Source organism: Aptenodytes patagonicus, chromosome 3, assembly GCF_965638725.1.
Source record: "Aptenodytes patagonicus chromosome 3, bAptPat1.pri.cur, whole genome shotgun sequence".
NCBI lineage: Eukaryota > Metazoa > Chordata > Aves > Sphenisciformes > Spheniscidae > Aptenodytes > Aptenodytes patagonicus.
The window spans coordinates 100852401-100866789 of NC_134951.1; the positions used below are offsets into that span (position 1 = coordinate 100852401).

The 14389-nt window shown below is 37.1% G+C and overlaps 1 protein-coding gene across 2 annotated transcripts in view; it reads right to left on the reverse strand.

The window, feature by feature from the left end:
* Positions 1-14389, reverse strand: part of PRKCE (protein kinase C epsilon) — a 309238-nt gene that overhangs the window by 93619 nt on the left and 201230 nt on the right. For both annotated transcript variants that reach the window (XM_076334413.1, XM_076334414.1), the window contains exon 10: positions 13539-13712. In XM_076334413.1, the coding sequence (XP_076190528.1) occupies positions 13539-13712 (174 nt within the window). The remainder of the gene's footprint in view (positions 1-13538; positions 13713-14389) is intronic.

Below are 14389 nucleotides of genomic sequence, written 5' to 3' on the forward strand. Positions count from 1 at the left end.
TTCAGTTTGCCAAGACACAATGTTCTCTCTGCTGTCTGTTAGTTGAATAATGTAAATTAGCATTTGCTTCAAGAATATTTTCAAAAAGAACCCATAAACTCATATGTCCTCTAACCTCTTCAAGCAGTAGCTTCCGCATTTCCTCAAAGAATGTAAACAAGTTTAAAACCAACATACTCCTAATGGATAAAACATCACTTTTCTCTGGACAAGACCAGTAAATAAACCTCCTTTCTGTCAATGCTATTTGCAGAATGATGTTAACTGTGCAATGAGATAATGGTTAACAAATTTTAATGACGTCTGTATGGTGTATCAAATCCTGAACTTCGTGATACTTTAGGTTCCAGGGAGCTGCCTGTGGCTTCTTAGACCCAAATCATCAGTCCAAATCCAGTTAAAAAGCAGAGTGAAACAATACTCAGGTATTGGGTTACACATGTGGCTGCGATTACATGTTAGCCTAAGGGATATTTGAACCAATTCGAGTGTTTTATATAATAATACCACACTGAACTGCACTGTGGAAAGCAGTTAATCTCCTCGGGCATATCACCCAACAACAATTCTTTCTTAACTTTTCCCACAGGTTCATGGCAAATTTCCAGAAGTTCAGAGGTTTGGTGAGCTTAAGCCTCTTTAAGTTCAGATTCCTATCTAAAACTCCCTCATTTCTGATCCAGAAAACTCATTAGATATGATCTTCCTGTTTCTCGTTATGCTAGAAAAGCTCCGCAAGCTTCCTTTCCTATGCTGCTGCAATACAGCAGCTGCCATTAAAGGACTTGCTCTTGAATACTGCAAGCACGAAGGGGATGTTTATGTATGCAATGCACAAAGCGAACATGTGGCACAAGCCTGTATGAATGAGACCTCAGCAACATGACCACCAAGTTTCTCACATCTGAATGCAACCAAAGAGGATTTTCCAGGAGTTAAATACATCAGAGGGCTATACTGAATTTTAAACCCCTGAAGAGAGCCCCTTTTCCTGCCCAAACCTTATTTCATTTTTACTCTTTGATTGTCTAAAAATATAACAAGTGAGATTTCTTGGATGTCCACAGAAGCTAATTAACTTCTCTTTTAGAACTTGTTCTCCTACTGTATGGGTTCATAAATGAATCCGTAGGTTATACTCATCAATATACCCAACACTGCTGTTTTCATTTCTGAAAGAGTTGTCTATACACTATCTTTTCTTTAAGAAATGCTCAGATAAACGTGTTAAAAAGTGGCTGAATTAAGTTTAAAATAATCTTTATTGCATTTCTACTTCAGAAATTCAACAAAAGAACACTGCAGACTGCAAATCTGAAAGAGGTTGGCATCAGCCTTTGGCACGCTTCTTAATTAAGTCTAATGCATTATGCATGATGCCCTTTTGGCTCTGGCATGACATTGCCAGCTGTGGTTCGCTGCTCACGTTCCCGATGGGAAAGCACAAGATACTGTAACACTTATCTCTTTCTTTCAGTACCTTAGCTTTCGTGATGGAAAACATAACTTGAGAACTGTTCTATCAAATTCATTATGTACTATTCACCTGTATTACAGCATGCAATATTTTTTATATCTAATGTATGCACAACAATACATTATAGAAACGCATATCAAAACACCTGTAGGGAATCCTGTTTTTTCCTATCCAAGAAACCTCAGCATGTTTAGTTGCTATTTCCAGGTGATCAGATACATTATTTCACTAGAATGTAGAAGATGATGGAAAAATAGTGCAGCTACATCAGTTTGGAGATTTTTAATGGCATAGACACTACTTTCAGAAATATTGTTAAAAAGAAATGGTATAAATATTTATACTGCACTATGGGGTTGTCTGTTTGCAGATGTGGTATTAAGAGGGTTTCTCCACTCCAGGATGGAGAACACAACACAATGCTCTCCAACATTTACATTTCTAAACAGTTTCTCACTTTTAACACTTCCCACAAACAATATCATGTGCAAAGATGCTACCTCATTACATGTAAACCCACCATCTTTGGCTCAGGAAATGCCCAAGTCATCAATCTCCTGATATTGAGAGAGTATTCTGGAAAAATGTCATGATATGCTTTACTCTGTACTTACATTCTCCCTGGGCATCTGCTTTGGCACTGCTAGAGACGGGACACTGGGCCAAACAAGCCGTTGGCCGTTCTTATATTAGTATGTCTTATGCAATCCTTCGTGAGATCAGAGGCTGGTTTTGCCTTTTCTTTGGCCCTTTATACAAATTAGCTTTCCAAAAGAGGATGAAAGGAATCTAGCAAGAGGTTAAAAATTCATGTTTCAAGAGAAAAATTACACGAGCACACAGAATTAATGAAAACTGATAAATATATGCAAAATCCTTAGTCTACATATAACATTCTCTGTTCAACACGTTTTCATAACCCTTCCTGAAAATGAAGCTCTTTATAAATATCCATTGATCTGTGTAAGCACCACACACTGATTTTTTTGTTCTCTAAGACAAACATAAGCTACCTGAGCCAGGCTTTTCAATACCTATTGAAAGTCATTATTCATACACCTCTCCTCACTGTCTGGGTTTCTGTAGTTCTATAAATGCAACAGTGACCTTTAAAAGCATTAATTATATCTACTTTATTTTCCATACTTTCCTGTTTCCAGAACATGATTAATTTTTGGCAAAGCATATGCTTCACACAGCTGAAAACCCTGGCAATTCACAAGTATAAATTAGTCAGACAACAGGAAACACTGTCCAAAATGCTGCCATCATTTAAGCCATCCAAACCCTCTAAAATAAGTAAAGCAGCACAGAAGAAAATAGCGCGTCTTATCTTCAGTGCGTAGTTTTTTCTACAATTCAGGAAGCAGTTTTAAGGGGCAGAATTTTGCATTATTATTTTAATATTGGGTTTCTGAGGATACAAAAGAGAAAATAAGTACCACCATGGACTTTTCAAGAAACCACTTATCAATTAGAGTATTTGAATTTACTTATCTTCTGTGATTCTGCGAAGCTTCTTGGAAAAACTTATTTATAGAAGCTTATGAAATGGATCCCTCTCATCCTTCTATTGGCTGAATGGAAAGTTTAGTACCTAAAAGGACAATTTTCCTTCTCGTGTACTTGGCAAGGTATACATGCTCTGAAAGGAAGAATTATAACTGGGTCTTTCTTGGATGTACCAAGGATAAAATGGGGTGCCCTTTCTGGGTCACAACTTAAAAATTAGTCTGTGGAAATATGCAGACTTTCTACTAGCTGGTATTATTCCATACACAATTAAAGTAGTTAAGTTTGTAAGTTAACCTTCAGAGTGCCTTCCATGAACACTCAGTTCCCTTATAATGTACTACCTTTAAAAGAAGAAAGATTTTTTCCAGCATAGCTACTGCTATTATTTAAAGTAGTGTCATTGGATGATTATTATTTTTAAGAGTCATACCATTCCGACAAAACCTCATTGATCCTTAGAGGACCTAGTGGTCTGATCGCAACAAAGCTAACCTTACACACAGAGAGTCACTGTGCATGGGAGAAGAGACTTGCAGTTATTAAATACACTGTGTGATGCAGGAAAAGATGAATTAATACACCCGATGCAGGAAAAGTAAAATATTTATGCTACACAGTGTAGGAAGAGAAAGACTGTGAGCAAATTAAGCAGAGGATTTCCCTTTGGGAGATAGTTTAAAACACTGTTTTATACTAGTTTTATAATATAATAGACATGTTAGTGGAATATATTCTGAGATCACAATATAAATAATCCATGCTTCAGTAATAATCAGAATCTACTTACTATGAAAGGAACATTAACTAAAACTCTCAGTCCTTTCCCTCCTTTCAGTCTCATTTAAAGGCGACTATGCACATTTTTAGACATGGAAAGTGGAGAATGGAAAAAGGAAGTGTTTCACAGTAGTTCATAGCCATTTGCCATAAGATGAAATAGCAGAGTCCAAAACCTAGTGTTCATTGTCATGACCTCCCAATTGCTAAACACTCTTTGCATTCCTATGAACTGCTGTATTAAGAAGCACAGCCAGGGCTTGGAAGGAGTCTTTATTATTCGGGTTTCCTTAGTTCTGAACAATTACTTTTTAATGACCAATCAGTTTACTAGAAGAGAACAGAAAGCATTAATGATGAGATACAGTTTACCTGTACTGTTTCTTACTATTAGTGGAAGTTGTATATACTCTTTATATAGCATTTCAGCCCTGACGTAGAGGCACTGTGGACTCACAGGCCCACAAGTGACACACCACTCTCTGTCCTCTAGACAGTCACTTCTCTTAACTGCCAAGTTGACATTATGAATCACCTTCCTTGTCATCTTTTTTAAAGAGATAAACAATGCACTGAATACTTCTCAGCTTACCAAATGGCCTTGGACTCACCTTACATGGGAACACAAGCTCTCTACACGCTTCCCCAGACACAAGCATGAGACTATAGGCTGGGCATCACTACTCTTAGCCCACAGTAATTAGGCAAGAGTGAACCCTGCTGCCATCAAAAAAGTGTGTGCGTTTCTGCTAAAAGTACTCACCCACAAGTGAGATAAAATGGCATAAACTGGATTCCCTTAAATCTTCTCACACACCCATTAACAGTGTAAAAATAACCTGATGGTGTGGTTTTGAGAAGAAGATAAAGTGTAATTTAACTTACACCCTACTCAAGTCTGGCCCACCTCACACATGGTGTATGGTGCAGAAGACATGTTATGCCAAAAGTAAAATTACTCTATGTACGTGCTAAAAAAAGCAATGAAAATTTTACTAAAGATGGAAAACCAAATGTTTTGTAAATTTCACTTCTTTCCCATAGTGAAATTCTCTCGTGTACAATTATCATTTACTAAGTTTACTGTTGTTACCAAAAAACAAAAACAAAAAGTTGTATTCAAGTGCCCAAATTTCCTGCATTTAGAAAAGAAGCTGCAGAAGAATCAAATTTTATATGCAGTTTCCTTTTTCCTGACTCTTCCTTTGGGGTGCGTTAGCTGTTTGCTTGTAAGAGCAACATCTAACGAACACAGTATTAAATGTTTTCCCACAATCACTTGGGTAAAACAGGCTTCTTTAAACAGCTTTTAAAAGAGTTAACTAGCATAAATGAGGCATCCTGATAGCGACCCATGTGAGCATTACATTTCCACTTATTTTAAAGATAGGTTTTATTTTTACAAATTCATTTGTATACTGAACCCATTAGAGGCAAATTGTGAATAGTGCTTTATGGCTATAAAATACAAGAAAAAGCACAAAGGGTGCTAGGACAAAGGGCCAGTGGGTTCATGTAGGTCATGTACTCAGGTCTCTTCTGTCCAAATGGGGGATCCCACACCAGGTGTGAGGATGGTCTCGAGACCTAGGTGCAGAGGAAGGTCATAGCCTATGGGTGCAGGGTGACAGATCCTGATACAAACCAACCAGGCACATTTCTTCCAAGGGCTGCTGCCACAAGGCGGATTACCCTTATCCTTCTCACTCTTCTCTCCCCAGACAAAACTAAACTAAAAGCCACAATCCAGCCTTTCAGGATTTCATTTAAAGCAGCATTGTACAATTATCCTGCCGGATGAGGAACAGTACTCCATTCCCACAAAAGCTGTAAGATTAAGAATGCCAGATGAGGAGCCAACCAGCATGATGTTAACACAGCCACAGTGCAAGCTTATACAGAGATTTTGTGGACCCAGTAAGTGTTGGGTCTACTCCAGTTCTGTTCAAAGTCTGCTACCCCCTTTGCCCTGTTTGGATGACAATATTCTTGTCTCCTCTGATCTCTGCTAAAGCATGGTGTACAAGACAGACAGACTTGCCAGGAAAGCTACTGGCAAAGCATTTGGTAGACATTCTGAAGATTCCTCCCCTCAAACATGCCTCAACTGGAGAAACATATTTTTCTCAAGAGGAAAAGTGTGCAATGTGTAGTTCCAGCTACTTTGCCCAAGAGATACGAAAACAGTACCTAAAAGGCCCTTAGCTCCACCTGTTATCCTAAAAACCGCCTGTCTGCACATGATCACATCAGGATTAAAATCTTGAAGTTGAATTTTACGCTTGGTTACACTAAGATGTTTCTAACATAGTGAACTACTGGCATAGTTAACTCTAAAAGCCTAGCATGCAGGCGTGAGGACCAAGGTAAACAAAATCAGTACAAACTCCAGCTTGCCCTCACCTATTTCATGACGGCAGTTGCAGTGAATTCTGGCCACAGACGCTGACTCGGGACTATTCCTGGGGCTGTCGAGGCCTCAGTTGGTTACAGCAAAGCAATCCGCGAAGCTGCAGCTGCAGCACTCACTTTTATACATGCAAACTAGGAACAAGCCCTAGCTTTGAGAGGGTGTGAAAGAGTCCTGTTCAGTTTGGGTGCTACATCACAAAATAAAAGTCTTTCCTGTCTGAAAGAGAAGCATTTAGACTCTTCTGATTGATGCTGGAGGAGTAATTTCTCCTACAGGCCGCTGATGAGCCTGGCTGCACTGATAGCCTGACTTGAAGTTTAACACTAAAAGGACCAATGTGAACAATGAATCTTCAGTGAGCTAACCAGGCTTTAATAATCCTTCAAGAGCAGCTAGCAATAACTGAACAGCATAATAGCAAGTTTCCCAAAACCAGGTCATCATGCTGGAAACAGGGGCTTGTGTGTGTGAGAGACAATGATTACAGTATTTAATCATTGGCTTCACCGTTCCAACTATTCTTGACTCCTGTGTCTACTTTTAGACAATACAATGATCACGGTCAATGCATTCATACTGTGTAGCAGTCAACAGGAAATCTAAATTTAACATACACAGCACCCAAGTTTCTGAAAAACCTTATTCTGCCAAAATTTCATGTATTTACAGGACCTCTGGACTGTATGATACATGAGACATCACCAGATACCACTCTAACTTCTAGTGCTTTAGGAAATATTCCAAAGAATGACTCAATATCAGTTCATTTTAATTTCTTATCATATTAACTGCCTGCAGAAACCAGCTGGGAATTAAAAAATAGCTACTATTGCACATATTCTGTGTATATGCATATATAACAATACAGGTAAATAAAATATTAAAATTGAGTTTGAATATAAATATGTATAAATATATATAAAAAGATATAATATAAACAGTATAAATAACATTGTTCCATGCTTACCTACCATTTTATTCTACCTTTTTACCAGTTAATACTTAACCATTAAGAAACCTTTGTCAATAATTTTATATTTAAATTGTATTAAAATATCTTAGCACCGAAGTAGCTAAAAATACAGGGGCTAATTTGGTCTTTTGTCTCACACGTACAAATCCACTGAAGCAGGGATAATAATGAACAGAATTGGGCCCTAAAAAGTTCTAATTTGACACTAATCAGTAATAAAAGGCAATGCAAACTTGTGCTAAACAGATTACACCCATATAGCAATATCTGCATAATGGCTTTAGCTGCTTAGCAACGAAAGTACAAGAATACCAGATAAAATGGATTATAAGCTTTGATTAGTCCCAGATGAATGTAACAGTGGCCAGTCAGTTAGGTTAATTTGCACTGTATATCATAAATGACACTCCTCTGAGCTATTATTACAGAAGACATTTACTTTTTTGTACAAATACACGTAAGAGAAATAAGACTTGCTTTTACATTACCAAAGACAGTTTTGGTCACATACTACAGTGATTCTTCTTAAATTAACTTAGAAAACATGACTTAAAGACATCATAAGCATATGATTCTCTTTCCTTTTGCTGTTTTACATTTTCGTACACAAATAAAACAAGCCACTTTAAAAATGTAACTCCGTTTTACACATTTTGCAATGTTCCACTTTTCCATACTGATCCTTGTAAATTGTAATAATACTGTACTACTGGACTTCCAAACCCTCCTTGGAAACATTTAAATACAAGCCATGAGTAGAAGGAGGACTGATTACTCTTGGTTTTACAGAGGGGTCTGATGCAGAACAAGGTTCAGAGATTTGTCAAATATTACAAAGGAACATCGTAATAGCTGAAACTGAAACAAAATCTCCTAAATCTTAGCTTTACAAACACCAGCCTTCTAGCATTACCCAGAGTGTGCTAGATACAGCGCAAATGCACAGAAAGGAATAGTACCTGAAGCACAGTACTCGCAATCTAGGATAAACCAGTAGTAAGCCACTAGGTAGAACATAACAGTTAAGGGATCAACATAGTCGTAACAGGGTCACTGCAGCCTATTCCTAGATGTCCTTCAGTTCTGCCACTGTCATGTGGCTCATCTCTACCTTACAACACCAGAACACAGGAAAGAAGTGAATGGTCTTGCAGGTCAGCTCAGGAGCTATACTATGAATAGATACGCTGCTTTTAACATGCAGACAATTGTAAGGAAAAAACCCCCCACTTTTATGGGTGGAATAAGTCTAACTATTTACCTGTAGTAACTGACTTTCTGACTGTCTCTATCCTTTATTTAATGACTTGTTTTCTCTAATAGAAATAGCTATAATGCTGACTAAGGGTGCTTTACTGCAACGCTATCATTCAACCGGAACATTGCTCTGTACTAATAGTACTCACTCCTGTGTCTGCGTACAAAGCAATTTTGTTGAAGATAGTACTCCGAAAAGAGCAGGAGAGCACTAGTTCCAAGTTTATCTAATTTCATGAAGTTGGATAAAAAAGCAAACGGTAGATATTAAAAGCAGCAGCTCTCTAGTCTTCTAAATTTATAATGAATTACCATAATAAAGCTTTCACTGTCTTAAATAACTTTAAAAACATTTTATTACTAAAGCATTCATTAGAATAATTCATTATAAATTATATGGTGTGCACATATATGTGTATGCATCTCATAGGGTAGAGGTCTAGAAAATTTTAAGTACTGTGAAGAAGGTTGACAGGGGTGTAGGAAGAATAAAGTGAAGCTAGTTATACCTTTATTTTGTAGAATCTCAACTTTCCATTAAAAAAGACTTTAATTTTCACAGTTCTGAAACTTCCAACTGTGAATGAAATATCACAAATACAAGAATGTCTTCAGAGAAAATAGCTCTAGAAATACTCAACACTCCTTTGCCAGCCACCTGACTGAAGCATTACCAATAAAACCTAATGTTGATACTGTTCCATAGTTGATCACCGAAGCATGGTATGAGGTCGGAGTGAAGAGGACACCGGAGAGGGGAATTGGGCAGCATCAGCACTATTGTCAGGTACAATAATCCTTACTAAAAACACAAGGAACCAGCACATAGAAGAAGAGAAAGAGAAGATAGGAAGAAGAGTGAAAAAAGAATGTAAACAGTAGTAGTCCTGACCCCCCCCGACATTTTCTCAATAAAGGACACAATGAAGTCTTGAATAAATCAAAGATGATGATAAGCAAAGGTCAGTTATTACAAAAATGATGTACCGTGTATGCTAGGCCTTGGGCAAGTTTTGCTATGGGAGTGCCGAATACAGAATGCAGTATTCTTCATTTATATCCTAGCTGACAGATCACAAGCAAAACAGAAATCAAACCTCTGAGTACACTGATAGATGCATTGACCATATTTTGGCAGAACAAGAAGGGAAATGCTGCCATAGTATAGAAGTGTTGAAAAATACTACCCAACTGTGACACGGTTTTATAAGATATGCTACACTAAAATCTCGTGAGCTCCTTCCACGTAAAAACACGCATCAGCTGAGGTCCTGCCAGTAGATTTTACATTCTTTCTAATGTGTCAGACTGGGTTGCTGAGTTCATACCTCAAACTATTGCAGACAAAACATCATACATCAGCTTCACACACTTTATCCCAAGCTTTGGAACAGAACCCAGCTCTCTTGACCTCCAAGTCACTGCAGAAGACCGCAAAACAATCCCTGCAGTACAATATTTGAATATATATAATTTTAATATAAAATGTTGATTTGGGGGGGGGTGTCATTTTTTTATCAGCTTAAAGCAAACTGGTTTGATCAAAGTTAGCTTTTGGATTAAGAAGGAACATGAGAAATACCAGTCCCAAGATTATTTCTTTAAAATAAGGAAGCTAGATGGGACTGCTAAAAGTAAATTCACATATGTAGGGCTAAAAACACATTAGTGTATAAAGTATGCTGTTAATAGCCATTATTTGGCATGATTTCTGAATTCCAAGATAATTTTAAATATGATCCCTCACTTCTTGTTATAATATTAGTATCATTTAGTAAATAATACTAATGAAAAGTCTGCTTCGTGTAAAAAACAAATAATACTGAAGCATACTTACTGTAAAAAGCCTATTAGGCAACTTTTCTGCAGTGTCTTCACCTTATTACTGAAGGAAAACACTGCAATATATGAAGCCAAACTCATACATTCACATTTTTGTGGAAGAGGAACAAAGCAAGTAATCTCATTACATAAAGTCAATCTCTGAGTGCTTTGACAATGAATACTGAGTCAATCTTCCCATTAAGTCAGGGTGTATACGACAAATACGCTCTACTTGAAACACAAAATTTAATTCCAGCATGATCACTTCAGGGACCAGTTCTGCAAAGTACAGCAGCCATGGCACGGCATACAATTGCAGTGTAAGTAACTAGACACTACTGTTAAACACATTTTAAACTCCATTGTAGTACAGCCTTTGTCTCAGTAAAGCTATTTTAACCACAGACCATGTTTGTTCGAGCAAGCTTTTCTACCTGTTTTTCCACTGAACCTGAGCAAATCATTCAGTGACTAATTTACTTGGTACATTTTCATTTGTTGTCATTCATAAATAATTTATAGCTTTAGCAGATGTATTGCTTTTGCTTTTACATATGTTTTGGGTTTTTTGTTTCTTTATAAAGGGTTCTTTGCAAATTGTTCATCGGCCATGCTCAAAAAAACCCTTTTTTCAACTGTGGACTTTTAATTTGATTGGGTATCACTAGGTATAGTTTTGATTGTTTGGTAAGAGTCACTAGCCTATGACTTCGAACTATAAATCACATAACTATCAGTTCCTCTGAGTTCAAGCAAAGCCATAAACTATAGTCTCTCTCTGGTGAAGAGATCTGGGAAGAGAGAAGATGGTAAGAAGAATTTCTGAGTATCTTTCTTTGATGAATGGCTTTGGAGAGCAGGGAGGAAGGCAGAAAGCATGATACAGAAGAGGGGAGAATGGATGAGAAATACAAAAGAAAAGAAATCTCCAGGAAACCAGAGAAGTAGCAGGAGAACATTCTGCCATAATTCACTTAACGTAAAACTGATCTTTACCAATATTCTGCCACATGATTCACATCAGGCTGGTGATACATTTATTTACACTTCAGGGAGTGCGGTCTGCCTTAGTCCTGAAGGTCCCTCTCTGTTCACAGAGTTTATCGCTCACCCCAGTACAATCTTTTTATCACTTTCTTCATCTGAAATAATATGCTCAATTCTAGTTATAGATATTAAAATAATATGTGAAAACATTTAAAGAGTATGTTAACACATGTATTCAAATGAAATGAAAGTCTGAACACATAAAACATCCTCCATAGACATAGATTGTATACACACCTTCCTGGGCTATTTTTTTGTGTCAATTTCAAAGCATATAAAATGCTAATGCATTTCCACTATTTTAAGAACTGTATAAACATGTTAAACATTCGCTATTTGCATATTTGAACACACTATAATCTTGATCCTACTAGCCATTTTCCTATGGCTTTCCCACTGCCCTGTTTATCTTTCCTGACAACTTTGCTGTGTTTTGGATTTAGGATGAGAACAATGTTGATAACACACCACTGTTTTAGTTGTTGCTAAGCAGTGCTTACACTAGTCAAGGACTTCTCAGCTTCCCATGCTCTACTGACTGAGAAGGCTGGAGGTGCACAAGAAGCTGGGAGGGGGCACAGCCAGGACAGCTGACCCAAACTGGCCAGAGGGACATTCCATACCATGTGACGTCATGCTCAGTATATAAACTGGGGGGAGTATATAAACTGGGGGGAGCTGCCCGGGAACTGGCTGGGCATTGGTCGGTGGGTGGTGAGCAATTGCATTGTGCATCACTTATTTTGTATATTCTTTTATCATTATTATTATTATTATTATTATTATTATTATTATTATTATTTTCCCTTCCTTTTCTGTCCTAGTAAACTGTCTTTATCTCAAGCCAAAAATTTTACTTCCCCCCCCCAATTCTCTCCCCCATCCCACTGTGGGGGAGAGCGAGCGAACGGCTGTGTGGTGTTTAGCTGCCTGCCAGGTTAAACCATAACAGTGCCATACATAGTTTTGGTTAAAATACGTGAGTATGTAGGTATTTACACATACACATACTTTACACACTCATAAACACCATTAGTAACTCTTAATTTCGTTCAATATGGTAATTTACTAATTTAATCTGCCAAACTTTTCCACTAAATTGACTCAAATACTCTAATGTAGTATCTTACTGAAAGGAAAAAAAAAACCCAACAAAGTTTGAAGGAAGTTGATTGATTTTCAAGTGTTTTATTTAAAACATACATCTATACCAACGTCTAAACTTATTCCCTACAGGTCAAAAACTCATCCCATTGAAATGAATGGCTTGTTTAGTTCAACAGGCAAAAGTTCAAACCTTAGTGCTTTGAAATAGTAAACATTTTATCAGGCACTTCAAAAATAACGGATGCTTCTGTAAATTCAATTATATATGATTGGTATTCTATCTGCAAGACGGATTCACCTTGTGGTGTTTTTTTTGTCCATAAAGCTTTCTGGACAATCAGGTAAAAAATTGCCAGCTCAGTTGAATGGCAAGAAAGAAATAAGGGACTAAAAAATGAAAACCAGAAATATTCTGTGAACACAACTGGTTTCAAGCACTTAGACTGACTGGATTCAGAAATCCTAGAGTCAGCTAAACCGTCCAAACGTTCACTTACATTTAAGCAGCAAATCCAAAACATGTGCTATGAAGAGGAATTCTGTATGAAAAATTACCAACAAGGAACACGCCACAGGAACAGGCTCTCATTATCGGCGCTCTCTGCCTTTCCTTCTCCCTGCTCCTCAAGCACATGGGAGGCATTAGCACCATAGGAACTTACTTGATAAGCAGCATACCTATTTCCTTTCTCTTTTGAACATTTTGTATACTACACAGCACAAGAAAACTGAAAAGATGAGTGTTCTACCATAATCTCATTTCCGACAAGATCATTTTAGAAATTTTACTCTGAATACTGGATGTTAAAAACATTTGTACTTAATTCAATAAATGATACACCATATTAATGTACAGAAGAAACACAGAAAATGGCACCTCAGTTTTTTTGTGTTTTATGCATGTGGGTTTTTTTTTTGTTTTTTAACTCATTTACTGCCATCTCCTGGTACTTACAAGGTAATAGTATTTATGCTATTTAACAGCAGCCAGTACTCCTGGTTCGATACTACTGAAATGCTGAAATGCCAAAAACTTCTCAGAAATATTTTTGAAATATTGCTGTACTTTTTACGTTGCTGTCTTTTAGTCTGGAAATAGTGAATATTGTTCCTAGGGCACAAACTGGTAAAAGGTTCATGTAGCTTACCTTCGTCTGGAAGCAGCAGTAAAGTTGTGTTAGGTATGGATGTTTCCGTGCCAATGCCAGAATTCTCTTTTCTGTCATTGTACAGTCTACATCGTCATCTTGAAGTATGACATCTTTCTTCAAGACTTTCACTGCGTATACTTCATCTTTTCCTTTTAGCTCAGCTAACATTACCTAAAACAAACAGAAATTCTGTTTACATATGAACAACAGATACCATAAATGCAAGGTTGCATATAAGTTTAACTGCACTGGGAATATAAAGACAGTTACATACTTGCCTGAATGAAGTTGTATGTTTATAAAATTAAAATTAATGTAATTTTAGAAAAGATACCTCTGGTATTCTTTAAATTTGAAACAGATGATATCTGTTTTGTTTGTTAGTTAAGAATACAGAAGATAAAAAATTTTTATCCGCTCATTCAAATACCTTAATGAGTGCCTTTCAATGAGATCTCAAAAACTAAAAAAGGAAGGAAGTTGATATAGAACAGAAATTTATTTCCCACTCTTATCTCCCATTTTTGGTAGTGAGATTTGTGTGTGATGAACTTAGTATACAATCTCACGTACCATTCTGGCCACTTTAAAGTTGTTGATTTTAACTACTACTATTGTTTCAGGTTCAAGCCCTATACTCTGTTTAAGTTCAGTTCTGGCTTGGAGCCAGCATAATCTTCAGAGAAAGGATTAGAAAACAGGGAGACAAAAGAACTGCTTCAGCCCCGTCCCTCTGCATCTGCAGTTCCCGTATATCAAGGAAGGAAGAGTGTACTTGTGAAACAGATTCACATTTCAGTCCTCCTCCTCCTCTTTGATTCCACAGTGCACAGCACTGTGAAAAGAAA